The sequence below is a fragment of the Mus caroli genome, unplaced genomic scaffold (genome assembly GCF_978045245.1).
Source record: "Mus caroli unplaced genomic scaffold, Mus_caroli_1 scaffold_18, whole genome shotgun sequence".
Taxonomy (NCBI): Eukaryota; Metazoa; Chordata; class Mammalia; order Rodentia; family Muridae; genus Mus; species Mus caroli.
The window spans coordinates 66,023,771-66,049,774 of record NW_028227273.1 but is presented as its reverse complement, the minus strand read 5'-3'; the positions used below and the strand labels follow the sequence as shown (position 1 = coordinate 66,049,774).

The following is a 26,004-nucleotide window of genomic DNA, read 5'->3' as shown; positions in this document are numbered from 1 at the left end:
AAGATATAAACCCTTCACCCGAGGCTGGTCGTCCTTTCGGACCTCCCTCCTTTCTGGGTCCGCTTTCTTCTCCGTACACAGACGGATTGGAGAAAGGTCAGCGGAGGTGGGGGGATAAAGTTTCAGCAACCTTCCCTTTAAGATGCCATGGAGGTTTGTTTGACAGCCAGTGTCCACTTGTGCTTTGTGGCCTCCTGTTAAGCTGTCCTGTCGGCTCTGTATTTGGGGCATGAGGGGTTAGCTGGCAAGACACTTTTCTGCTATATCTGAAGGACTACTGGTCCCTGCGTGATGATGCAGCTTGTTAGAATGGGTGGCTGCGAAAATTGGGAGCTAGCTTTGCAGTTGGTTTTCGCTGCTTATTCTAGCTTGGTGATGGTTGTTAATTTAGGTTGTCTCAGTAGCTCTAGTGATCCAGAGTTTGGCAGCACAGTGACTAGTGGTTTTCAAGAGGTGTGTGTGAGTGTTGCCAGTCAACATGGAACACCAGGGCTTGTGTGAGCCTCTGTCCCTGACGTGGTGTCCCCCGTTGCCTGGCTGACAGTGGCTTATGTGATCGTAGACTTTATTAGCTAGATTCAGATACCTTGTTTGATTAGCTCTGTTATGTGCAGGGCTGAAGGGCCGGCTCCTGGAGTCTGGGCACTTCCTCTTTAACTTTCATCTCTGTGGTGCACACACCCCCGTGGTCCTAGCATTTGGAGGCTGAAGTAGGAGGAGTGAGGTTTTAAGGTCAGCCTAGAGTAGAGTTCCCAGCCAACTTGGACCATGTGGTGAGACAGTGATAAATTAGAAGACTCCATGCGTTTTTATATTGTAAGATTTATTTACGAGCCTCACAGAGAGAGAGCGCTCAGTAGGACACAGGGCATTTTGGGGGTTACAACTTGTGTGGCTAATTGCTCTTATTGGGTATGTGTGTGTTGTCTTGTGTGCGTTCAGGGAGGTGCAGGAGTGCCACAGTGTGCTAGTGGAGGTTGCAGGGCAACTTTGGGGAGTCATTGTCTAGCTCCACTTTCACAATGTGTCCTGGGGATCAAACCCAGGTCATCAGGCTTGTGAGGCAAACACTTTGCCCTGTTGAGCCTTTCTGCTGACCTTTTCTTTGTCTCTTGCTGTCTGTCTGTCTGTCTGTCTGTCTGTCTGTCGGTCCTTCTGTCTCTCTCTCGAGGCAGTGCCTCCCTCACTTTGTAGCTGGAGTTACTGTGCTTCCTGCCTTAGCCTCCTGAGTGCTGGAGTGGTTGGCAATGGACACCATGCCTGGCTTTAGGCATTTTTTTCTGTAGCAGTTTGTGTGGGGGTTAGGAGTGCACACATCTGAGTGTCTCTCAGAGCATCCTGGAATAAGTGAAGGACCCTTGCTGTCGTCCCATGCCTCCCGCTACTTCCACCCCCCTCCTCTTTTTCTTCTTCCTTCCATCCCTCCCTCCTTCCCCCCTTCCTTCCTTTTGAGACAAGGTCTCAGTATGTGTAGTCTTGGTGTCCCGAAACTTGATATTTAGACCAGGCTGGTCTCAAAGTCCCGGAGATTCTCCAGCCTCTGCCCCCTAAGCGCTGGGGTTAAAGGCTTATGACTGGCTTCTTGACGGTGGAAGCAAGCTTAGCAAAGCTAAGTGACTTTCCCAGAAGATAAAGGCCTAGACAGAAGCAGCTTCCTTACTCTGGAGCACTTCCCCTGTGTGCACACGTGTTCCCTGTACCTCCTGTGAGCATACAGTGTTAATGAGACACCCTGGAGCCTTTGCTTTTGTTTTTTGTTTTTGTTTTTTAAGACAGGGTGTCATGTAACCTGAGCTGGCAACAGTCTTTCCCGGCACATTTGGTGATTCCTGGGAGCAGAAAGCCTGTTTGCTTTAAGAAAAATAGGGACAGTACATCTGATGTGGAGGGCTGTTTCTGATCTCCCAGGGGTTGGGAGGAGGAAGAGGTTGTGTTTTGGCAGCAACTTCAGCCCCCTGCAGAGGAGTAGGACCTGGATCTGGTTGGCCCAAATTCCCAGGGCCTTTGTTTACCTCAGACTCACTCCTTAGTCCTGTGAGACTTTGATATGCATTGTACTCTCCACCACAGCTAGGGAGGTGGCTTGTGGAACCTGATAGGGAGGTCTGTAGAGTTCCTGCGTTAACTGTGGTGTGGCAGGTGTCTGACAGAGCAGTGCCTCCTGGGACAGTAGCCTACAGCAGAGAGGACAGGCCAGTGACAACAAATTGCCTTCCAGTGAGTTTATTAATTTCAGCTATTTCTTTTTTTTTTTTGGTTTTTCGAGACAGGGTTTCTCTGTATAGCCCTGGCTGTCCTGGAACTCACTTTGTAGACCAGGCTGGCCTCGAACTCAGCTATTTCTTTTGATTGCATTCCCTAGCTAGGTACTGGCCAAGGCGCTGGAGAGGCTGCTGGAATTTTACCCATGGTTTAGATGACCATTGTCCAATGTGAATCGCTTTAACACCCCATTGAATGTTCATTGAAGTGGACCCGTGAAAAGAGTTCTACTTACCGACATGAAATAGTTATTTATTTAGAAAATTGTGGGAATTTGTTGGGAGTAGTGGTGTACACCTGTAATCTCAGCATTTGGGAGACTGAGGCAGGAAGGCCTTGAATTTGAGGCCTATGTGAGCCATTTATTAAGACCCTAAACAAATGCTAAAATAGACTTTTCACTGATTTCGTTTTTTCCTGTTGTTCTCTCTTCTTGAGAATGCACCTGGCTCAGCCTTTGGAGTACTGGTCATGCTGGTGTAACCCCACCATGCCTGGGGTTTCCTGCTTTAGACCACCTCAGCTAGTGACCTGGGATTGGACAAATAAGAGGGTATAAGGTAGGATGTGCAATCGGCCAGGGCACTCTGTAAATGGAAAGGGCGTGGGCTTTGGAGCCACTCGGACAAAGCAGATCTGTCTAGCCCTGCTGTTCTTGATCAGGGAGGGTGTCCCCAGCTATGCTGTTATTGACTGTAAGTGATGAGAAGAGTAATGGGAGCTGGCAAGAATGTTTCTGAGAAGTAGGGATGCAGTGTTCGTTATAGGGCCTGACGTTGAAGGAGTGCTTAATAAAGAGTAGGTGTAGCCGGGCGGTGGTGGTACCAGAGCTCAGAAGCAGGCTGGTGGATCTGAGTCTGAGGACAGCCAGGACTACACAGAGAAACCCTGTCTCAAAAAGACCAAATAATAATAATGATAATAATAATAATAATAATAGTAATAATAGTAGCAGTAGTAAAGAGTAGTTGTAAGATATGGCTGGAGGAGTTAGGGTCAGGGTCAAAGCATGGGTGGCAAAAACTCACAGGAAATCTTAGGTATTTACTCAGAGTGACTAGAAAATGTCGCCCAAGATTTTAAAATGGAGGTGCATAGGAAGTCATAGGAAGTTTCAGACTCCCTTTTGGAGGACAAGGAATTCTGACTGAGTTGAGCTGTTGCTGTTCCTGACCGGGGCCTTCCAGTACTCCAGAGTATCAAAGCTCTGAAAGGTCTTGAAGAGCGATCGGCTGGGCCACTCCACCCTATGGCCAGGGCCGCACAGGCCTCGGCTCCCAGCGGCCTCTAGGTGGAAATCTGGAAGACTATTCTCACCTTGTAGTCAGGTTCCTTTGTGCCAGACTAGAGGTTAACACCGTCACCTCTCTGGTGAGAATTCTGTCTGTTTGCTACTGAACGCTCAAAATCTGTCTCTTCTCACTTTTTCTGATGTTGCTTTAGAATAAACAATAAGCCACTCGTATTTATGTACTTACTAAGGCAGCATTTATTGATGGCTGTCTGAACTAGTAAGGGTCTTGCAGTCTTGTGATGACTGAAGTTATTGCCGCGGGCCTTAAGCTTTCTTTACAGAGGAAGTATTTCAGCAGAAGGGTTAATAACTTGCCCACAGTCACAGCAAGCGAGTGATGGAGGGAGATTTCAGTGCAGGCTGCATCCTGGAGCTGCCCACCAACCCCCATTGGTGATTATGATGCTCCACTGTCTGTTCTGTGTGTCAGTCTGTACACGGCACCCACTTGAAGCCTCTGCTGGAGAAGCGATATTCCCAGTGCTCAGAGGCGCTTCCCCCCCCCCCCCCCCCGCCCTGCTTTCTTTCACAATTACCTCCATCAAAATGGAACCAACATCTTGTTTTATAGAGTGGGATTGCATAGTGTATATGCTTTAAAAATTTTTGTTTGAATTGGTATTTTGGTTTTGTAGTACAGGGTCTAGAACTCAGGGCTTTGTGCACCTGGGGCCAGTGTCCTGCCCTTGAGCTCAGCCACATCTCCATTTTTCATTTCTTGAGACAGAGTTTCTGTAGCCCATGTTGGCTTCAAACTCTCCAGTCTAAGGTGTAGAGTTGTGCACTGCTTTTAGCTTGCCCACTTCCCGCCCTGGGGTCCGAGAGATTGAACCCAGTGAGTGCCTCATGCATGGAAGGTAAACACTACCAGTTGTCCCCAGCCATCGTTGTCATTCATTCATTCATGCATCCATAAACGTGTTTATAAGCATTTTATTTACTATGTATGTATGTGTTACGAGTTTGCACCACTGTATCTGCTATTTGGCGTAAGCATTGTGTGTGTGTTCTTGTGTATGTGTGTGAATGTGCTTACATGTCATTTCTCAGTAGCTGTCCAGCAGTTTTCTCCCTGGGACCTGAAACTCACTGATGAAGGTGAGGAGGAGCTAGCTGGCCAGTGAACTCCTGCAATCCTCCTGCCTCTGCCTCCCTAGAGCAGATTAGCAGCCTGCTCTAGCATGGCTGACTCTGTGTGGATGCTGAGGACTGAATGCAGGTCCTCGTGCTGGCACAGTGAGTGTGACCAACCAGCCTCTCCCTAGCCCCTGTCTGTTGTTTTAGCCGAGAGCATGCTTACAGCGTGTTGCAGACCGCATGATCTTTTTGTTTGTGGGAACATAATCCACTTTACTTATACTTGCTGTGGTTGAATATTTTGTATTTTCCCAGTGAGTACCATTATGAATGTGTCTTTTGACACACACCGTCCAGAGTCTGTTTGAGACTGGGTTGTAGACTGTGGGTTTTCATGAATGCATTCTTACATGATGCCCTAATGGGCATGGCTACAGCTGGAGGGGGTGGGATCTGAGTACCCAGATTCTTGACAACACTTGGCATTTTCTGTCCTCTCATTTTGGCCATTCTGAAAGATGCATATAATTTTATTTTGAAAAGCTGGATGTGGTGGCTCTCAACAATTGAGAAGCTGAAGGCAGGAGGATTGCCTACAGTCTTGAGATTGGGCTGCGGTACAGTATGGAGCCTTGTCTCAAAACCCACAGGAAAGCAAAGCTTAAAGAAACCTTCCGTTTGGTAAAGCACACGAATCCTCCGTCTGTCTGCTCAGTCTGTGCGATTCTGAGGACTGAAGCCATGCGTGCTGCTTAGCACGTGCCGACGGAGCTAAAGAGAGTCCAGTCTCTGTTCGGTTTTTAATCTCGGATGTCCCATCCCTAAACACACGATGTCATCCCAGAATAATATTCAGATTACAAAGGGACAGTGGAGATGGGGCATTTCCAACCATGGCAGAAATTGTTTCTAACTTGGATTGCATGGGGCAGCTGTCAGAATAACTATTATATAGTAAATGAGTTAAAGGGGTCATTTGGTCTTCTGCTCTGTAATCTTAGCAACCCATTGACACATCATTTTATTTTTTCCCACAGAAATAGATGTTTGAATTGCATAGCTTTCCTGTGATTTTTTAAAATATTTAATTTATATATAGGAGTATACTGTTACTGTCTTCAAACACATTAGAAGAGGGCATCAGATCCCATTACAGATGGTTGTGAGCCACCATGTGGTTGCTGGAAATTGAACTCAAGACCTCTGGAAGAGCACTCTAGATGGCTCTTAACCACTAAGCCATCTCTCCAGCCCCCTTTCTTATGATTTTTAAGACAGTGTCTCTCTCTCTCATATTTGTATGTGTTTCAGTGTGTCTATGTGCGAGTGTGCCTGTTTCAAGTAGAGTCTTCTCTCTCCTTCCACCTTGTGGTCCCTTGCATTGAACTCAGGCCCTGGAGCTTGCTGTTAGAACCTGTCACCTGCTAAGCTATGTATTGGCTTGAGATAGTCTCTCTGTGTAGCTGATTTAGTCTGGGATTTGGTAAATAGCTCTTCCTTCCTGAGTTTTCTGAGTCTTGCATTACATGGCTGAGCCACTATGCCTGGCAAAAGATAATACTTGTATTTTGTTTTTCAAGACAGGGTTTCTCTGTGTAAGCCTGCCTGTCCTGGAACTCATGTAGACAAGGCTGGCCTTGAACTTCATAGAGATCTGCTTGCCTTTGCCTCTCTTGTGCTGGGTTTAAAGGTGTGTGGCACCACCTCAGACTTATGCTTCTTGTAAAAAGTACTTTATTTTAATTTTTAAAATAAATTTACATTTTAAAAAATTATACAATTATACATTTCTCTCCTCCTACCCCCTGCCCTGTTCTCCCTTCAGACTCTCCTGCATAGTCCCAGCCTCTTCATGACTCTTTTTCTGGTAACATTTCATTAAAACCAGAAACTTTGGGGCTAGAGAGGTGACTCAACAGTTAAGAGCACTGTTGTCCCTGCGGCCCACCTGGGTTCAGTTCCCAGCACCCATGTGGTGCTCAGAACCATGCATAACTGCCGTTTCAATGTCTTCTCCTAAGGTCTGAGGGCACTAGGCTTGCAATTGGTATATAAACACACATGTTAGGGAAACATACATGTTAGCGAAACACACTGAGTAAAATCAATCTAAAAACAATTTAAGAAAACTTGAGGACGGAGTATACCAGCTTAGTGGTCTAGCACATTTCAGGGCCTGCTGTAGTCTTCAGCAGCACAGGCAGGAGTGGATCTCAGTAGTGAGACGTGCCTGCCTTGAGAAGTCAGCTGAGAGCATGCTGCACGGCAGAGACTCTAGGACTAGAGAGCTAGAGGACTAGAGACTCCAGCTCTCGAGAGCCCTAGGACTCACTTTCTGTGAATTCAAAGCCGTGTGCTCAGCTAGTTTCTTAGCTTCTTGGAATTTTAGTTTCCTGTCTATAAAACTGCACACGCGCTGTTTTGGACTTGGTTCTTCTCCGCAGAAGAATGCTGGGCATTGAATCTAGGGTCCCACACACTCGGCAAGTGCTCTGGGGCTACACAGCCAGCTACATGGTTTTTTTTGAGACGTGGTCTCTCTCACTGTGTAGCCCTCGAGTTTGTAATCAATCCTCCTGCCTCAGTCTCCCTAGTGCCGAGATTATATGTGCCCACTGCCATGCCAGATTGGAAATCACATTTTAAAAAGAACATGACTGCTTCACTGTGCCATCTTGGCACAGGGACTTTGCTGCTCTTCTCTGGAACATTCCACCTTGGGCAGGTGATCTCTGAGTTCTAGGCCAGCCTGTTCTATAGAGCCAGTTCCAGGTCGGCTGGGGCCACACAGAGAAACCTTGAAAAACCAAAACCAAACTAAAAACAACAAACAAACAAACAAAAACAAAATAAACACACTTATTGTAGAGTGTGTGAGTCTCCCATGTGTGTAGAAACCAGAGGACAAGTTCGTGGAGTCAGTTTTCTTCTTGTACTTTATGTGGATTCTGGGACCAGGTTCAGGTCATCCTTCTGTGTGGCAAGTGTTTTACCCGCTGTGCCATCTCCCCACCCATTCGCGTTCACTTCTCACATTCCCGTGTGTGCTATGCATGTGGGCATGCGTAACTTTGAGTGTGAGTGGATATGGATACGGTGTACGAAAGAGGAGACTCAGTGTCGACACTGGGGATTATCCTCCAGTGTTCTCCAGACTTAGTCCTTGAGGCAGACTGTCAGTCAAACCCAGAACTCCCCAGAATGGCTAATCTCAGTGGCCAGCTTGCTTTGAGATTGCCCTGTTTCTGCCTTCTGGGGCTGGAGTTACAGTCAGACTGTCTGTCATGCTGCCTTCCACTTGTTTCCACGGGTAGATCTTGTAATGGAGTAGGGATGAATGCTTTCACTGAGCTGGAAAAGAGAAGGCAATGTCTCCTCGTGCATGGCGCGTGCTGTGGGGAGACTGGGGCCATAGCATAGCGTGTCTTAGTTACTGTGATGTCGCTCCCAAGAGACTACAACCACCGGGCGTGGCGGCGCACGCCTTTAATCCCAGCGCCCAGGAGGCAGAGGCAGGCGGATTTCTGAGTTTGAGGCCAGCCTGGTCTACAAAGTGAGCTCCAGGACAGCCAGGGCTACAGAGAAACCCTGTCTCGACCCCCCCCCCCCCCAAAAAAAAAAAGACAACAATAAGGCAGCTCTTGTAAGGGATGCATTTAATGGGGGTGGGGGCCTTGCTCACAGTTTTAGAGACTTAGTCCATTATCATCATGGCGGGAAGCAGACAGGTGTGGTGCTGTACCTACTATTAAGTGAGAGTTGCATGTTGATCCATAGGTAGCAGGCAGAGACCTAGACACTGCCCAGAGACATACCTGCCTACAAGAACTCATTTCCTAAGCCTTTCCAAACAGTTCATTAACTGGGGACCAAACATTCACACGTTCAAACCCCACAGAGACAATTTTCATTCAAGCCACCAGAGGGTGAAAGAGCCAGAGTGTGTACACTGGATTGATCCCTTAGGGAGTTTACTCAGTCATTAGAGGGCCTTTAGTTACCTCACTTTATAGGACCTGGCGAAAGAATAATCAGTGAGAATGGTTGTACTCACAGCCCAGCTCTTTCTCCAGATGGATAGTAGCCCCACAGCAGAGGGGCTGTCGTCCCTCTTGGTGTCTTCAATAGAGTCTAAGGACAGGGAGATACCGTGGCTTAGTCTATGAAGACACTGGGTTTTGGGGTGAGAGAGACCACCACCTGCAGGCTGTCTTTTCCTTTCTGTATGTGTGCTATCGTGTGCATGCTGTGGGCTGTGTGCACGCTGTGGGCTGTGTGCACGCTAGGGGCTGTGTGCACGCTGTGGGCTGTGTGCATGCTAGGGGCTGTGTGCATGCTAGGGGCTGTGAGTACACATTCTGTCACTAAGTAACTGCAGCAAAAAGAAACAATGAAACCCCCCCCACGGAACCAGAGTTAGAGGAGTGGTACAAGTAAGTCAGGTGTGTGAGGGAAGACCGGTGCACGGAGACCCATGCTGGAGACAGCTTTTCCCTCGGCAGGCAGCCCATGCTGACTGGGAACCACAGTCCTCCCGCCGGAGCATCCCCACATGTGGACTTGAGAGTGTGTCTTGGAATTGGGAAGCCTTAGCTCTGGGGAAAGGTACTCCAGTTCAGCCAGGTATCAAGCAGTCTCCTTTATCTGTCTGTTACTGGTGCCAGAAACAAGTACTAGAGAATATTTTCTTTTCTTTTTCTTTTTGGTTTTTTTCAAGACAGGGTTTCTCTGTATAGCTCTGGCTGTCCTGGAACTCACTTTGTAAACCAGGCTGGCCTCGAACTCAGAAATCCGCCCATGTTATCAGTCTGTATTGATTGTAAAGAGGGAGAGCTAAAGTTTAAAATTAATGTTAGCTATTTAGGTGAAGGGCATGAAGACTGTACTAACTTTCTAGGAAACCAGGAATGAGCCACACGCATTAGGCAGGCTGTTCTTCGTTTGCCTACTTAAGTAATCTTTTACATGTATGCTCAGATACATGTTGTTGGTTGTATATAACTTGGCTGACAGCCCATAACTGAAGAGTTTTGAAGGAGGTTAGAGGCTATAGTAGTTAAGAACTCAAAACTCGGGCTGGTGAGATGGCTCAGTGGGTAAGAGCACCCGACTGCTCTTCCGAAGGTCCAGAGTTCAAATCCCAGCAACCACATGGTGGCTCACAACCATCCGTAACAAGATCTGGCGCCCTCTTCTGGAGTGTCTGAAGACAGCTACAGTGTACTTACATATAATGAATAAATAAATCTTTAAAAAAAAAAAAGAACTCAAAACTCTCTGAAACTCCACTTCCAGGGGATCCAGTGCCCTCTTCTGACTCTGTGGTATAGCACAGACTTGGCACACACACATACTTGCAGGCAAAGCACTTTTGCTCATAAGATAAGTCTAACTTTAAAGAAAGTTTTGGAGAATATGAGTAGTGAGATATTAGTAAGTGACTGACTGGAAGTGCGGTGCGTGCTTCACCTACCGGTGTGTCTGTGCACTGCGTGCATATGGTATCTGTGGAAGCCGGAAGAGGGCATTAGATTCCCTGGAACTGGAGTTACAGGCAGTTGTGAGCTACCATGTGGGTGCAGGGAATTGGATCTCGGTTCTCTTCCAAGAGTAGTAAGTGTTCTTAAACCACTGAGCCATCTCTCCAGCCCCTGCAATTTTCACGTCTAAGTGTAAAGTTTAGAGCCTGAGGTCCAGTAGAAACTGTTCCAGTGCGGGACAGCTTCCTACGCTCACCCAGATTCAGACAGCTTAAGCTGGCTCCTGGTCAGACCTGTGAGGGCCTTAGAGGAGGGAGATGCAAAGGCGCCAACCTTTCCTCTCATGGAGTAAGATCCTTTAGATCGTGGGTCTCAGCAAGAGTTGCTTTGGGTTGTCACCTTGGATGAGGAGTGTGACAAATGCTGACTGGGGGGAGATGCTGATTTGCTGTTGCTGATGGCAGAGTCTTATAGCTGGACGTACTCTCTAAAGCCAGCAAGGTGACTCGTGCTTGTAACCCAGGTGCTAGAGGCTGGGGCGGGAGAATTGAGAGCAGCCTGCTCTCCACAGTGATTTCCAGGACAGCCTGAACTGGAATGAGCCCTTGTCTAAAGAGTTTGAGCCTGGGTAATTCCAGTACTTGGGAGGTGGAGGCAGAGATTGAGAGATTGAGGCTAGCTTTGACTACATAGCGAGTCTGAGGTCAACCCAGGCTAGCTGTATGTGATCTTCCCTCTTGTCACATGAGAGTCTGGTAATGTTAAGTGTCGTCCTCTGTAGCTCTTCCACCTGATTTTTTGGAAAGGGTCTCTTAATGAACTTGGAATACCTGTTTGTAGACTGCCTGGCCAGCAAGCCCCCCAGGATTAGATCAGCCCCTCCCTGCCTTCACCAAGTGCCATGGCAACAACTTGGCATTCTGTGAGCATGCTGGGGAATCCAGGCTTGGGTTCTTACACTTGAACAGCAAGCACTTTACCAACTGAGCACCCTCCTCGAACACATTCTATAGCATAGAGTTCACTGATTTAATAACATGCTTGCTGTGTTACGGTATTAGGCATAGAGAGATTTGTTACGCATCAGCAGATAGTAAAACAAGATAGAAAAATAGTATTTACTGTACAGAGAGTTCAAAGCCAGCCTAGGATGCATAAGGTCTTATTTTAAAATCAACAAAAAGCCAACAGCACAGTAAGTTTAAATACAGTAGAGATTAAAATGTCTTTAGATTCTGTTAGCTGTTTCAGGCCCCAGTCACTACAACACAGTAGCATCCTGCACAGTCCAGGAATCCCCTCCTCACCTTTGCTTAGAGTAACCAAGTTGAGACCTCACCCTGGCATCTGCAAACAGATTTGAGCGTCCTCTGTTCAGTCTTCCTTAGTCTATAGCAAGAATGTCCCTTACCCCACAGTAGGAGCATTCTGCTGTGGCTCAAGACAACCTGCGTCATGGGAAACCCTTGTTTGTTGCTCCCACTGATTCAGACCATGTGACCCTTTACTCTTTGGAGACAGGGTTTCTCTGTGTAGCCCTGGCTGTCCAGGAGCTCACACTGTAGACCAGGCTGGCCTTGAACTCAGAAATCTGCCTTCCTCTGCCTCCCAAGTGTTGGGATTAAAGGCATATGCCACCCATCATACTTGGTTTTTCAGTGTTTTGTTTTTGTTTTTGATAGCTGGTGGCTGGAAAGGATTTATTCAGCTTTATCTTGACATGGCCGACTGCCTAGGAAGTGCCATGAAAAAGAGCCAGCATACTTGCTGAAATTTAAGAATGAAGGTGCCTGATGTTATCCTCTGATCAGCACGTGTCTGTTCACACACAGCTTGTGTGCACACTCATATGCAGGCACACACATGGACATAAACATACATGTATGTGTACAGGCACAAAATGCTGTGCTATTTTAAGTAAAGAGTGACCATCTATGATTCCTACTATATTAGATATCCCAAATAGGCAAAACTATAGACACATGAACTGATGGTTGACTAGGACTGCTCTGAGGGACTAATGAGGGGGGGGGGTGGCAGCAAAGGCATGGGTTTTCTTAGTGAAGGGATAATGAAACTGCTCTAAAGTTGGTTTTACTTGTGGTTGCACAACTGACAGTACTAAGTTACTGACTCGTGCACTGTAAATGGATGGGTTATATGGCATGTGGTTGTTCTTCCATGGAAGTGTTATCATAGGCAGGTTTTATTAGCTACAAGATGTCCAGCTAAATCAAGATAAGAACAAAGAAAACCATTTCTGGTCTGGGAATAGCTTGCTCAACACACGTCCTCAAAGCCTCTAGTTGCACTGTGAAAACAGGAGGTTCAAGGTCATCTCTGGCTACACAGCAAGTTCAAGGTCAGTCTGGATTACATGAGAGACTATCTCAAGCCAGTGACAGACCTAAGATTCCTATTAGTGACAGTGAAAGATTAAGACCCTGAAAGCAGTGGGAGATTACTTCAACAGCAGAAGATGGTGGATGAAACTTCAATAGCTGAAAGAAGCTCTACAAACTTCATACCCAGCTAAAATGTCCTTTAAAGGTATGTGGTCAGTTGAAAGACTTCCTTGGCAAATCTTGAGCATTTGAATACTTGGTCTCCAGCTGTTGTTGTTTGGGGAAGACTAAAAGTGTGACCTTGCTGGAGGAAGTACGCCACAGGGGTAAGCTTTGATATTTCAAAAGCCTCATGCTGTTTCAAGTTATTCCCTGTCTCTTGCTTGTAGTTTGACATATGAGGTCTGGGCTGCTGTTCCAGCTAATCCTTTTGCTCTGTCATAGACTCTAGCCCTCTGGAACCGTAAGCTAAAAATAAAACTATTATCCTAAAGTTATCTTGATCTTGGTGTTTTATCTCAGCAGTAGAAAAGTAATCAAGACAAAATAGATGAGGTAGAGATATTTTTAGTTGTAAAAGTGAGGATTCTAGCCCCAATACAAGGTGTACTTACTGAAGGACGTTCTTCAGAATGAAGAGGAAGCTAGGACCTACAGGAAAGTTCTCTTATTTCTGTAAAAGACTAGGGTTTTTCTATTTATGTTATATAGAGGGGTTCTTATAATACTGCACACAGCACCTGCAGAATTCTCATTTCAAATGCACAAGGAGTGTGTACACCAAGTAGGCCATACCTTGATCAATAAATTCTTTGAATAATTTTCAAGATACTGAGCAGCTGTCAGTCGGCTCTGCAGGTGAGAACACTGGCTGTTCTTCTGCAGAACCCAGATTTGATCCCCGGCTCCCACACAGATGCTCACAACTGCCTGTAATTCTAGTTCCAGGGAATATGACACCCTCTGGCCTCTGTGGGTACCAGACATTTATGGGGTGCTCATACATACATGCAGTCAAAACACACATAATAAAGAAAATTTAAAAAATGAAAAAAAATTCAAGATACTGAAAACTTAGTGTGTTCCCTGAGAGTAATAGAATTAAATTAGAAAACAGTAGCTAAGCCGGGCGTGGTGGCGCACGCCTTTAATCCCAGCACTCGGGAGGCAGAGGCAGGCGGATTTCTGAGTTCGAGGCCAGCCTGGTCTACAAAGTGAGTGCCAGGACAGCCAGGGCTACACAGAGAAACCCTGTCTCGAAAAACCAAAAAAAAAAAAAAAAAAAAAAAAAAACAGTAGCTAGAAAAGTCTTTGGTACAACAAACAAACAAACAAAAACTCCAGCCGGGCGTGGTGGTGCACGCCTTTAATCCCAGCACTTGGGAGGCAGAGGTAGGTGGGTTTCTGAGTTCGAGGCCAGCCTGGTCTACAAAGTGAGTTCCAGGACAGCCAGGGCTATACAGAGAAACCCTGTCTCGAAAAACCAAAAAAAATTTTTTTTTCTTGTGTGTATGTTTTTCTTTTGCCTGAATATATGTCTTGTGCATCATGTGTGTGCTGTGCTGCAGGAGGCCAAAAGTTCCGATCCCCTGGAACTGGAGTTACATACATTTGTGAGCTGCCAGAGCCCCTGGCCACTGAAGCATTTCTCCAGGCCCATCAGTTTTGGAGGCTGGAGACAGGGTCTTGTTATATATTTTAGTGAGGGGGCAGAGTGCATTTGTGGATCTGGAGCAGAGGGGTTGTTGTAGGTTCTACTGTCTGCAGGTTCCTGGGGCAGGGTAGTGGAGTTGGGTGCAGAGAATGCTGGGTTCTGTCCATGTCTGTCGTGTGCTGAGTCCCAGGCTTAAGCATCAGCCAGCTATGACTCTTATGCCCAGAAGGGCAACCTTTTCTCATTTCTGATCACTTTGTTTTATATTTGCAAATTATAGGTTTTAAATTAATGGTTATCTAAGATCCTTTTTGGTAGGACATGTTGGCATATACCTGCCATCCCACACTAGAGTGTCTGAGGCAGGAGGATCAGGAATTTGAGATATGTACTCAGGAACTCAACTCCTAAGTACTGAATTCAAGGGCAGCCTGGGCTACTTGGCACCCTGACTCAAGAAAATTTCTTGCTCTTAAAGTCTGCAGGTTTAAAAACTTTGGCTTCCGAAAATTGTGTTCCACGTTCGCAAGGGTGATTGAGAGCCTTCCCGTCGCCTCTTTGGCAGATTGCATTTCTCTGGCAGAGATGAGGTTGATCTGTCTGTTTCTCCAACTTGATTTCAGCTGAGCCTCTGTGCTCAGTAATAGTAACAGATGGCCTGAAAATGTTTCCCCACATACACACATGGAACAGATACCAAGCTCCTGTTAGCCTTTCTAGCCACCCTGGCCTATGAGGGATGCTGAGTAAAGTTGGTGCCAGGGACTGCAGAGGTCAGAAAGGTACACCACAAAAAAAGCTTCTTCTAACAGATTCAGATTCCCATAGTTCCTTGAGGGGTTCACCTGGCTCCCAAGGCTGACGTAAGACAGTTGGTCTCATGATATGGCCTCAGTCTAATCTAGTTGGGCCACTCTGATGGGTTTAAAGGCTCGGAATGTTGGTAGCACAGGAAGAGCCTCAGTTCCTCGTGTCCCTGCTCCTCCCCACAACAAGCGGCTTCATGACCACCTTTTAAAACCTGTTCGTTCTCACTGCTGTAAGACTCAGGAGATAGCAGTTTAGGGAGTATTTTTTGTTTGTTTGTTTTAAAGATGGTCCCATTATGTAGCCCTGGCTGGGCGGGGCTGGGCTGGAACTCACTGTGTAGACCAGGCAGCCCTTGAATTCAGAGAGTTCTGGGAATTAAAGGTACCACTTTGTTCTGAATTCTTATTTGTTTCTGGCCCTAGGGGTCCCCTCTGGGGCTTCTTGTGTGTTGGGCATGTGAGTTACTTCTAAGGAATCCATGCTGGTTTTTTAGAGATGCTTATAAGGTGGAATCTGTTTATTGGTGAGAAATTGCATAGGATATTTTGGTTGGTGCCAGACCAGATATGCAGAGTGTGCTTGCATATCATAGAGCCTAAGTGTGCAGTATGCTGTTATATCTAGAGCCATGTACATATGTTCATTAAGAATTGCCTAAGGATCCATCACCCAGTATCCCCATCTGTAAGCGATGCATCCTTACACAGTCATCACTGTGGTCGGGTAATGTACTGAGGAGGACTGATCCCAGGGTCTTATGTTCGCTAGGCATGCACTCTGTACCTGATCTAAGTCCCCACCCCCAACCCAAAAGGCTTTGAGTATCAGTGTTCTGCTTTTGATGTTTGATACATCTTTGCTTGATCATCCAGCTGATAACAGGATGCATTCTGTGGTTGCCAGCCAGCATCTTGGTGGATGGAGACTGGGTGTTTTGCTGGGGTGGACATGAATTAGCCCTGGCATTCTCAAGAAGGACCCTGCTGATTGCATTGGGTTGGTGAAGTTCAGAAAGTTTCTGATTATATTACACTGCAACATTACACAAAAATTGAGATTTATTCTACTTCCAGGGGTTAATAAGCAGGCTGTGGGTGACTAAAGGGCAGCTTCCTTTGCCCCTTAGGTTTTTTTTTTTTTTTAATTTATTTATTGAGTTCTAGGGTTTGAGGTCAGGTCCTTGGATATGCTAGGCAAGTTGTATGCCACTAGTTGCTCCTCCAAGTGTCCTCTAACCGTTTCTGAGAGGCTTCAAGTACAGACTGTGCCAGATAGGTTCTGGATGAACTGTTAGCAGGACGAGGAGGAATGGATTTGAGTGGGGTGGCTCAGCCCGTAACCCCAGCACTTGCTAAGCTGAGGCAGGAGGGTCAGGACATCAAGGTCAGCCTAGACTCTATTCCAAACTCACTTTCAGGAAACCAAATATAACCAAAGATGCCAATGTTTGTAAACAAACATGCCATTTAAGGGATAAGCACCTACAATTTTGGCATTTGTATGGTTGATTAACAGATAAAGGGGCATCAGAATAAAGCTGGGAAGACCTGATTATAAGATATAGATAGGGCTGGAGAGATGAGAGGTTAAGGGCACTGGCTGCTCTTCCAGAGGTCATGAGTTCAATTCCCAGCAACCACATGGTGGCTCACAACCATCTATAGTGAGATCTGGTGCCCTCTTCTGGACTGCAGGCAGAACACTGTATACATAATAAATCTGATAAAAAAAGATATAAATAACTTATACAGATGAGATGGAAACTATTATTAGAGTGTGTATGTAAGTGTGTGGTTGTGTGTGTGTGTTCGTGTGTCTGAGTGCCCGTGGAAGCCAGAAGAAGGTGCAGGGTCTCCTAGGAATAAAATTACAGGCAGTTGGGAGCTGCCTGCCGCAGATGGTGAGAACCAACATTGGTCCTCTGCAGAGCGTGAGTCATCTCTCAGCCCGAGGAATGTCATTTATTTTATATCAAACTCTGGAGAGAGATTTTGGAAAGAACACAATGTAGAAATTAGTTATGTCATTTCTTTAGTATAATCACTCAGTGCTAAAAATATATAGCTTATTCTGCATTTAGAGTTTATCTCTTATCGAAGGGAGCATATAGTTAAAGGTACTTTCTCCTTTATATATGCATGGAATATATATGTTCTCCTTGGGTGGGCTTTTCAAGTTATTTTATATTTTTCTTTAAAAATATCTCGGGATGTGTGTGGTGTGCATTGGTATGTGTGCACACATGTATGTATAGTTTGTGGGATTTGGTTCTCTCCTGTCAGTGTGGGTTCCAGTGAGTGTTCTTACCTGCTGATCTCTCTACAGTCCCCCTCCTCCTTCCTGCCTTCTCTGAAAGTCTCTCCGTGGGCTCGGCAGCTGCAGTCTAGGGCTCTGGAAGTGAAAGTAGGATTGCCAGTGTGAGGCCAGCCTGGGGCTGTTATGCGTGATAGTGATCTTTGAATCCCTTAACTGTATGTGGGGCTTGGAGGGAGCTTGCTGCACCTGGAGATGATAGCAAAGGTGCCCAGCTTCCTGCTCTGCCTGCTTTTCCTCCCTAGGACCGCCCGCACTGCCCCACCCTGCCCCTTCCTTTGGGCCCTCCCCTCCATTCCTCTCTTCCAGGGCCATGCACTATACTCCTTTGCTTTTTCTTGTTTTGTTCTTTAGCAAGTGACCAAGTAGATGGACTTCTTTTTTCACCACATTTTTGTTTGCTTGTGGGCAGGTGTTCAGGAAAAGGATAGTTTTCAGGGGCAAGGACCGTTGGTAGATAGCTGGTCTCTGGTGTAAAGAGTAAAGCTGCTTCATACTTAGTTGATTTTAAAGCTTTTTGTTTTTTGGTTTTTTTTGTTTTTGTTTTTTTTTTTTTTTGTTTTTTTTTTGGTTTTTCCAGACAGGGTTTCTCTGTATAGCCCTGGCTGTCCTGGAACTCACTTTGTAGACCAGGCTGGCCTCGAACTCAGAAATCCGCCTGCCTCTGCCTCCCAAGTGCTGGGATTAAAGGCATATGCCACCAAGCTCGGCTTAAAGAATTTTTTATTGTTTGTTTGTTTTTGGTGTCTGTTTTGTTTTGTTTTGTTTGGAGATAGGTTTTCTCTGTGTAGCCCTGGCTGTCCTGGAGCTAAATTCTGTAGACCAGGCTGGCCTCAAACTCTAAGAGATCCTCCTGCCTCTCCCTCCTGCCTACCAAGTGCTGTGCTGGGATGAGCGGCGTGCACACCACCCCCCCTAAAGGCATTTGAGATTTAGTGCTTAGCATGCAGGAGGCTACCTTCAGTTCCCACAAAACACACATACACCACACACACAGGCACACACACATACAGGTACACACACAGATTAAATGAATTAAAATCAGACAGCTTACATGTTAAAGTCTGGGACTTTCTTTTTCTTTTATCCTCTTGTGGAACTAAGGTGAGAGCCTGCCCTTGGCCCTTGGAAGCTCTGCTGGAAGGATGTAGCTGTAGGTGAGAGTGGTTTTCATGAGCTTACATCCTCAGGGACAGTCACAGGGTGATCGGCCTGTGACCTTCATGAGTAGAGGATGTTGACAGGTGGTGAAGGTCATGAGGGGGCCAGGGCCTGACAAGTGCTGCACTAAATGATTCTCTTAGGATCTGAATTGGATTCAGAAACAAAACTCTATCCACATGTGGTACCTTCTTGAGTCTTTCCTTTCAATGTGAAGTTAGTTAAGAGAGGCCCACAGGAATTGTTCCCCTTGTGTGTGTTCCTAAGGCAGATAAAGGAGTGTCAGAGGAAGGGCCCGCTGTCCTTTCCTGCTCTGGGCATCTGCTGTCCTTCCAGGGCGTGGTCAGCATGCCAGGCGTCAGATTGGGAGGAATCACATTTAATAAGGCTTACAGGATTAGGTTCTAGTTGTTGAGGCCAGACATTGAGTTACCTTTGTTTTTGAGCTAAGTTTGTGTGTTTTTCTTCTCACAGTGACTCGACTGGGTTCCAGAGAGAAAGATATGGAGGCAAAGCATGAGTTTGCCTTTGTTTGTTTGTTTGTTTTCTTTTTTGAGACAGGGTTTCTCTGTGTAGCCCTGTCTGTCCTGTTCTCAGAAACCCAGCCTCCTAAGTGCTGGGATTAAAAGTGTTCACCACCACTGCCTGGTGTGTGAGTTCGCCTTATGTGCACCACAGAGGCCGTGGGGGCGTTGAAGCACAGGGCTGGCATGGTAGTGACCTGCTAGTGGGACCCTATCAAGCTGGGTGGAGAGATTTTGGAGTTCTGAGTCAGAGTCTCTGTGAGATAACAGGTCGGCCATTGCCCGCCAGTGCATGGCTGGCCAGTCCCATGGGGCAGAGAGTTGCTGGCAGTAGCATGGGAAGCCTGGGGTTGCTGGGTGTTGTGGCTGCTGACCACAGGGTGGATGGTCGTTGTGTGGGATTGGTGTGGCATTGAAGGGATCTTGGGAGCGCTGGCTGTGCTGGAGAGTTGGTGGGCAGAGAGTGGCCTATGGTAGTGAGGCCGTTTTTTAAAATATTTTTCGCAACACAGGATACACTCCAAACTTTTTTTGAAAGATGTATTTATTATTTGTAGGTGTTGTATGTGCGTGTTTGTGGGTGCTCTTGGGGCAGGCAGAGGGAATTGGGTCCCTGGGAACTGGAATTAACAGGCAGTTTGAGCTGCTTGATGTGGGTGCTTGAACCAAACTCCAGTTCTCTGAAAGAGCATCCAACAGGTTTTTTTTAATTAATTTAATTATTATATGTAAGTACACTGTAGCTGTCTTCAGACACACCAGAAGAAGGTATCAGATCTCATTATAGATGGTTGTGAGCCACCATGTGGTTGCTGGGATTTGAACTCAGTATCTCTGGAAGAGCAGTCAGTGCTCTTAAACACTGAGCCATCTCTCCAGCCCACAGCCAGCAGTTTTAATTGTTGAAACACACCTTCAGCTCCTCTAGGTCTCTTTCAGTGTTAGCTGTGTGAGCCTGATCTTCAGATGTGTGCCATGGCATGTTGCACAAACACATGAGTCACGCGCACACATGGTAATAGATAAATTTTGGAAAATGAAACACCAGCTGTTGTCATTTGTGTTTCTGTTTAGTTACGGTCCTTTGTTGTCTTGTTGTCTTTGGGGCAGGGTAACTCGCATCCCGGGCTGGCTTCAGATTCATTGTGGCCTTGAACTTCATCAACACATACAGGATCACACGTGTGCACATACATCTGGCCTAGCTGCTCTGTTTTTTAGGGGACTTTTATGTGGGGATGCAGAAATAGAAGGCCGTGTAACAGGAGGATGGTGGAGACCATGCAGTGATTGACTGCGGCAGTCTGATTTACCACCGTGCCCTGGGAACGATGATATTTTACTTTTTTTTGGTTTTTCGAGACAGGGTTTCTCTGTGTAGCCCTGGCTGTCCTGGCACTCACTTTGTAGACCAGGCTGGCCTCGAACTCAGAAATCCGCCTGCCTCTGCCTCCCGAGTGCTGGGATTAAAGGCATGTGCCACCACGCCCGGCTGATGATATTTTACTATCACCCTCTGCAGGTTCACTAAGAATCTTTCCCCGGACAAAATCAACTTGAGCACTCTGAAAGGGGAGGGTCAGCTGACCCATCTGGAGCTGGACGAAGAGGTTCTGCAGAATGTGCTGGAATTGCCTACCTGGCTGGCCATCACTAGGGTCTACTGCAATCGGGCCTCCATCCGGGTGAGAGTGGGGTCTGAGCACTGTGTGTCCCGAGCCAGCAGGCTCGTCCACTTCTGGAGCGGCTCTCACAGGCCTGCATCTGTGCTTTCCTCTTTCAGATCCAGTGGACCAAGTTGAAGACACACCCGATCTGCTTGGTAATGGGCTTTTCTACTTGAAAGTAGTCTTGTTTTTTGTTTTTTTGTTTTTATTGAGACAGGGTTTCTCTAATAGCCTCAGACTATATAGCCTGTGTAGACCAGGCAGGCCTCTGCTGCCCAAGTGCTGGGATTAAAGGTGCGCACCACCACTACCTGGCATGCGTTTGTTTTTTTTTTTTAATAATGTTTTTTACTGCTCAAGCACCATTCTTAAATTCTCTCAGATCCAGACAGGAAGTTTGAAGTGTGGTTTGTGTTGGCGGTGCGAGGCTTGTAGTGCAGTCCTGTTGTCCTGCCGGTGCTGTATGAGTTCTGTGTGGACGCTTAGCTCTCTCTGTGTTCCAGTGTCTGGATAAGGTGGAGGTGGAGATGCAGACCTGTGAGGACCCTCGTCCCCCCAACGGGCAGTCTCCTATCGCCCTTGCCTCGGGACAGAGGTCAGTCCCTGGGAGCCTCGCTGAGGAGGACAGACGGGCGGGCAGCAGGCGGATGGGTGTATGGATGGATGGATGGGCAGACGGATGGGCAGATGGTCTTGCTCTGTAGCCCAGGCTGGTTTCAAACTTAGGATCTTCCTGCTTTAGCCTGTGATGTGTGTGAACCTGTATGAATGAAAAGTGTGTCTCAGTTTTCCTGGCTTAAATTAAACTGTGATTACTGAGAACTTCAAACCTACAACTGAAGCACATAAGGCGAGTACATCAAATCTCTGTGTTTCAAATGCTAGACCTCAGCAGTTACCAGCATGTTGCCTACGTTTTTTCCCGTGTACTCCAGGCTTTGAAAGCAAATCCCAGATGCCCCATTGTACTCTGTTATGACAGCACTATGGACCTTGGGGACACAGAGCCTAGCACTGAGTTACCTTCCATCATGTGGTGGAATTCAGCCCTCCCCCAGACCCTGCGAGGTCTTAGCCCAGGCTGCCTTTGTGTAGCACTGGCTGGCCTTGAACTCCCAATCCTTCTGCCTTCCCGTCCCAAGAGCTGGGCTTGCAGCTGTGCCACCATGGTCAGCTTTCCACCCAGTGGGCGGTCATTTCACCTGTAGGTTTGGCTTCATGGGCATCCATTCTGATGTGCCTGTGTGGGCATTGCACTCTTGTTTCTCAGATAAACACCTCGAGATGTAAGTGCTCAGGTGGTAACAGAAGCAGCAGTCAAATTGCTTCCCTCAGCTGCCCACACTGTACCTGCTTTTAACAGTTTATACATGTCTTCATGCCTGGAGTCACTCATGTTTCTTTTTGGAGGGTGGGCAGGGGGCTTCTTTTTCCTTCTAACGGAATATAACTTACTAAAAAAATTGTTTTTTTATTCTATCTTTTTTTTTTTCTTTCTCTCTTTTGAGACATGTTCTCACTATATAACTGGCCTAGAACTCATTGGCCTCAAACTCACAGGGATCCGCCTGCCTCTGTCTCTGGGATTAAAGGTGTGGTTCTCCAGGCCCATTCCTTTTGTTGTTTTCTTCTTTAAAGAGGTATTTGTAGGCGCTGGGGAGACGGCTCAGTGGGTGAAGCGCCTGCTTCGAAAGCGTGAGGACTGGGGTTCATCACCAGCACCTGTGTAAATGCTAGGCGCCTGTGTGTGTGTGTGTGTCCGTCCACCTGTAGGGCCAGTGCTGAAGGTGGGGAAGGGATCCCCAGAGCGGGTTGGTCTTAGACTCGCAGACATCCCCCTGTTTCTGCCTCCAAGTGCTGGGATTACTGGTGTGAACCACCACCTTCTTTCTGGGTGTCTCTCTCTTTGCCATCTCTGGCTTCTCGGGGGATGGATAAGTGTTGTTTCCTGCTGGCTACCAGAGGCAAGGCGGAGGTGGATGCATTCTTGAGCATAGTCTTGAACTATCTGCATTTCTTTCATCTTCCCACTGCGTATCCATGGTATTTGGTGTCTTTGAAGATTGCACAGACACTTAGAGGCTGCAGAAGGTGGCTGAGGTTAGGAGCTCTGGCTGCTCTCTGAGCAGATCTGGGTTCTGTAACTCCAGCCAGGATGAGGTATCTGATTCCCTTCTTTGACTCTGTGGGCCCAACAACCACGAGATGTGCAGACACACAGGCAGTGCACTCATACACAGAAGCAAAAATAAAACAAATATCAAGAAAATCCCCAACCAAAAATTTAGGGGGGGGGGAACAGAGAAGTAAGGAAAATAAGCAGCCATGTTGACCGCTACCCCGGCCCTGACTGCCATCTCCTCTGTACGTGCAGTGAGTATGGCTTTGCTGAGAAGGTGGTGGAGGGAATGTTCATTGTGGTCAACTCCATCACCATCAAGATCCACTCCAAGGCCTTCCATGCTTCCTTTGAACTGTGGCAGCTCCAGGGTTATAGTGTCAACCCCAACTGGCAGCAGAGCGACCTGCGTCTGACCCGCATCACTGATCCCCGCCGAGGAGAGGTGACAGCCTTAGCATTCTGGGGGGTGGTGAGTGGAGGGATGCCAAGTAGGGGGAACCCCTGAGAATTCTATTCCCTGTTGGAGCTGTCCCCCTTTGTCCTTTCTGTCCAGAGTGACTGCTCAGCTATGGGTGTGAACCCAAGCCTGTGCTGTTGGGATGCTGGCTGAGAGCGGCAGCTTAGCCCCCGGGCCTCCTGAGCCACAGACTGAAGCTTTTACTCTCCTTCCTCCAGGTTTTAACATTTAAGGAAATAACTTGGCAGACCCTCCGAGTTGAGGCAGACGCCATAGAAAATGGTGATCAGGACCCAGTTACCACCCCACTGAGGCTCATTACCAACCAAGGCCGCATCCAGATAGCCCTCAAGAGAAGAGTGAGTGAGTTCCCTGTGCCAGGAAACTTGTAGAAGTTGGTATTGTGCCACTGTCCTCATGGCCTCTCTATTGTGGGAGAAGCTTCGTCATCCTGTTCCGGTACTTTCAGAAACCAGTTTCCACCCGTATTATGTACACACTGGCCCGAGCATCTCTGGGCCAGCTGGTACTTTCGGTAAATCAAGTAAACCTGAGTCCTTGTGTAAGAAGTCAGCTGGTGGGGCTGGTGAGATGGCTCAGCAAGTAAGAGCATCCGACTGCTCTTCTGAAGGTCCTGAGTTCAAATCCCAGCAACCACATGGTGGCTCACAACCATCCGTAATGAGATCTGACTCCCTCTTCTGGTGTGTCTGAAGACAGCTACAGTGTACTTACATATAATAAATAAATAAATCTTTAAAAAAAAAAAAAGAAGTCAGCTGGCTTGCCAAAGTGCTTGATGGTCCTCTTCACCTGGAAGGTGAAGGCTGCCAGGAATGACAGCACAGTCACTTTGAGGCCTTGGAAGACACAAGGAGCTAAACTGTGTTCTCTGTGACCCCTCAGACCAAAGACTGCAATGTGGTCGCCTCCAAGTTGACCTTCCTCCTGGACGACCTGCTCTGGGTGCTGACGGACTCACAGCTCAAGGCGATGATGAAGTATGCCGAGTCGCTGAGTGAGGCCATGGAGAAGTCTGCCCAGCAGAGAAAGAGCCTGGCTCCTGAGCCTGTGCAGGTGAGAGGCACACCAGGCATCTGCCTAGGCTGGGGAGGCAGGTGGTTAGCCCGAATTTGTGCTGGTGTTGGGGGAATGGAGGCCTTTTTTGGCTTGCTTATAGGGTTCACCACATGTGGAGTTGCTTGGGCCTGTCTCACTGTGTTCCCCGTGTGTCAGATGGAGGGCTAGCCTCGGCTCACTGGGTTCCCCCATGTGTCAGATGGAGGGCTAGCTTCTGCTCACTGGGGTCCCCCGTGTGTCAGATGGGGGGCTAGCCTCTGCTCACTGGGTTCCCCTGTGTGTCTGATGGGGGGCTAGCATCTGCTCACTGGGTTCCCCTGTGTATCAGATGGGGGGCTAGCCTCTGGAGGGAGGAAGTGACATGAGCCTCTTGTCCCTGCCCTTGGGACATCACACGTCTTGGAAGATAGACAGTTGACAAGTTGCTCATGTGTACTGTGGCTGTTGCTGTAACAGGTAACCCCCATGCGCTGAGAACACAGAGGAGAGCCCTGCCCACCAGGACGACGGTGCACTTAGCAAGGATAGTCTAGAGGAGGTGACTGAGGGCAACTGAGGCCTGAGGACACAGTCACTAGACTTGGGACGGGTGGGCTGTTGGGGTTTGAGTTTCTTTCTCAGGAGAGTGCTCAGTGAGACACTAGACAGCAGTGTCACTAGACAGAGATGGAAAGGGGGGTGCATTACATCATGGTTTTACTCATGTGGACCTAAGCTTATAGAAAGCGTCAAAGGGAACCTCTCAGAGCCTGGACATGACGCCTGTGTGTCTGTCTGCATGTCTGCCTGCCTGTCTTTTTCTTCTCTCTCTCTCTCTCTCTCTTTCACTTTATTATTATTATTATTATTATTGTATGTCCGTTGGTGGTTTTGCTGCACGCATGTTTATATGAGGGCAATTGGATCCCTTTGGAACTGGAGTGTTATCCACAGGAGTGTTCACAGACAGGTGTGAGCCACCCTGTGGGTGCTGGGAATCGGCCAGTGCTATCAACCAGCGAGCCACCTCTCCAGCCCCTGACGGACGTCCTTCTCTCTGTCACAAGTAGACCACTCCACCTGCTCCCAGTGCCCAGCAGACTTGGGCCCAGGCATTCGGTGGCAGCCAGGGCAGCAGCAGCAGCAGCAGTCGTCTCAGCCAGTATTTTGAGAAATTTGACGTGAAGGAGTCTTCCTACCACCTCCTCATCTCTCGCCTGGACCTGCACATCTGTGATGACAGCCAGTCCCGAGAGCCAGGTATGCAGAGGCCTGCGCCCGGCTGCTCAGCCCGTCCACTGCTGTCGGTCTTGGGCAGAGCCTCGGATGAAGGCTCTTCCAACCGACACTGCCCTCTAGCCTTCAGCCTTCAGTTAGCTCCCGGAATCTCAGGCACTGCTTGGGACGCAGCCCTCCTGGGATAGCTCTGTGTCAGTGGGAGGGAGAGCTCTTTAGCCTTTAGAGCATGCTGGAGCCAGCTGTCACACAGCACACATAGCAGGTCCTTTCCCACCATGCAGATGCAGAGCTTCATGGCCAGAGCCTGACCAGCGTGACCCTTACCTCCCGAGGTCTCCAAATGCTGGTGTTTGCCAGAGGTTGAGAACCACTGATGAGGATTTTAGGAAAAATAAATTGAGTCTAGGAGACCTCAGCAGATTTGTCCCTTCATTAGAGCTGAGGAGTGAACACAGACCTTGTATGTATCCATACAGACGGGTGTTGTGCCCCCAGCTCCACCCAGAACCAGAATGTTCAGAGTTGAGTCATTTTAGTACT

The 26,004-nt window shown here is 47.7% G+C and overlaps 1 protein-coding gene across 1 annotated transcript in view; it reads left to right on the top strand.

Annotated features, from left to right (window-relative positions):
- Positions 1-26,004, top strand: part of Bltp3a (bridge-like lipid transfer protein family member 3A) — a 42,953-nt gene that overhangs the window by 713 nt on the left and 16,236 nt on the right. The window contains exons 2-8 of the mRNA XM_085832542.1: positions 20,443-20,605; positions 20,704-20,742; positions 21,091-21,182; positions 22,962-23,151; positions 23,385-23,525; positions 24,073-24,243; positions 25,296-25,485. Coding sequence (XP_085688668.1) covers positions 20,443-20,605; positions 20,704-20,742; positions 21,091-21,182; positions 22,962-23,151; positions 23,385-23,525; positions 24,073-24,243; positions 25,296-25,485 — 986 coding nt within the window. The remainder of the gene's footprint in view (positions 1-20,442; positions 20,606-20,703; positions 20,743-21,090; positions 21,183-22,961; positions 23,152-23,384; positions 23,526-24,072; positions 24,244-25,295; positions 25,486-26,004) is intronic.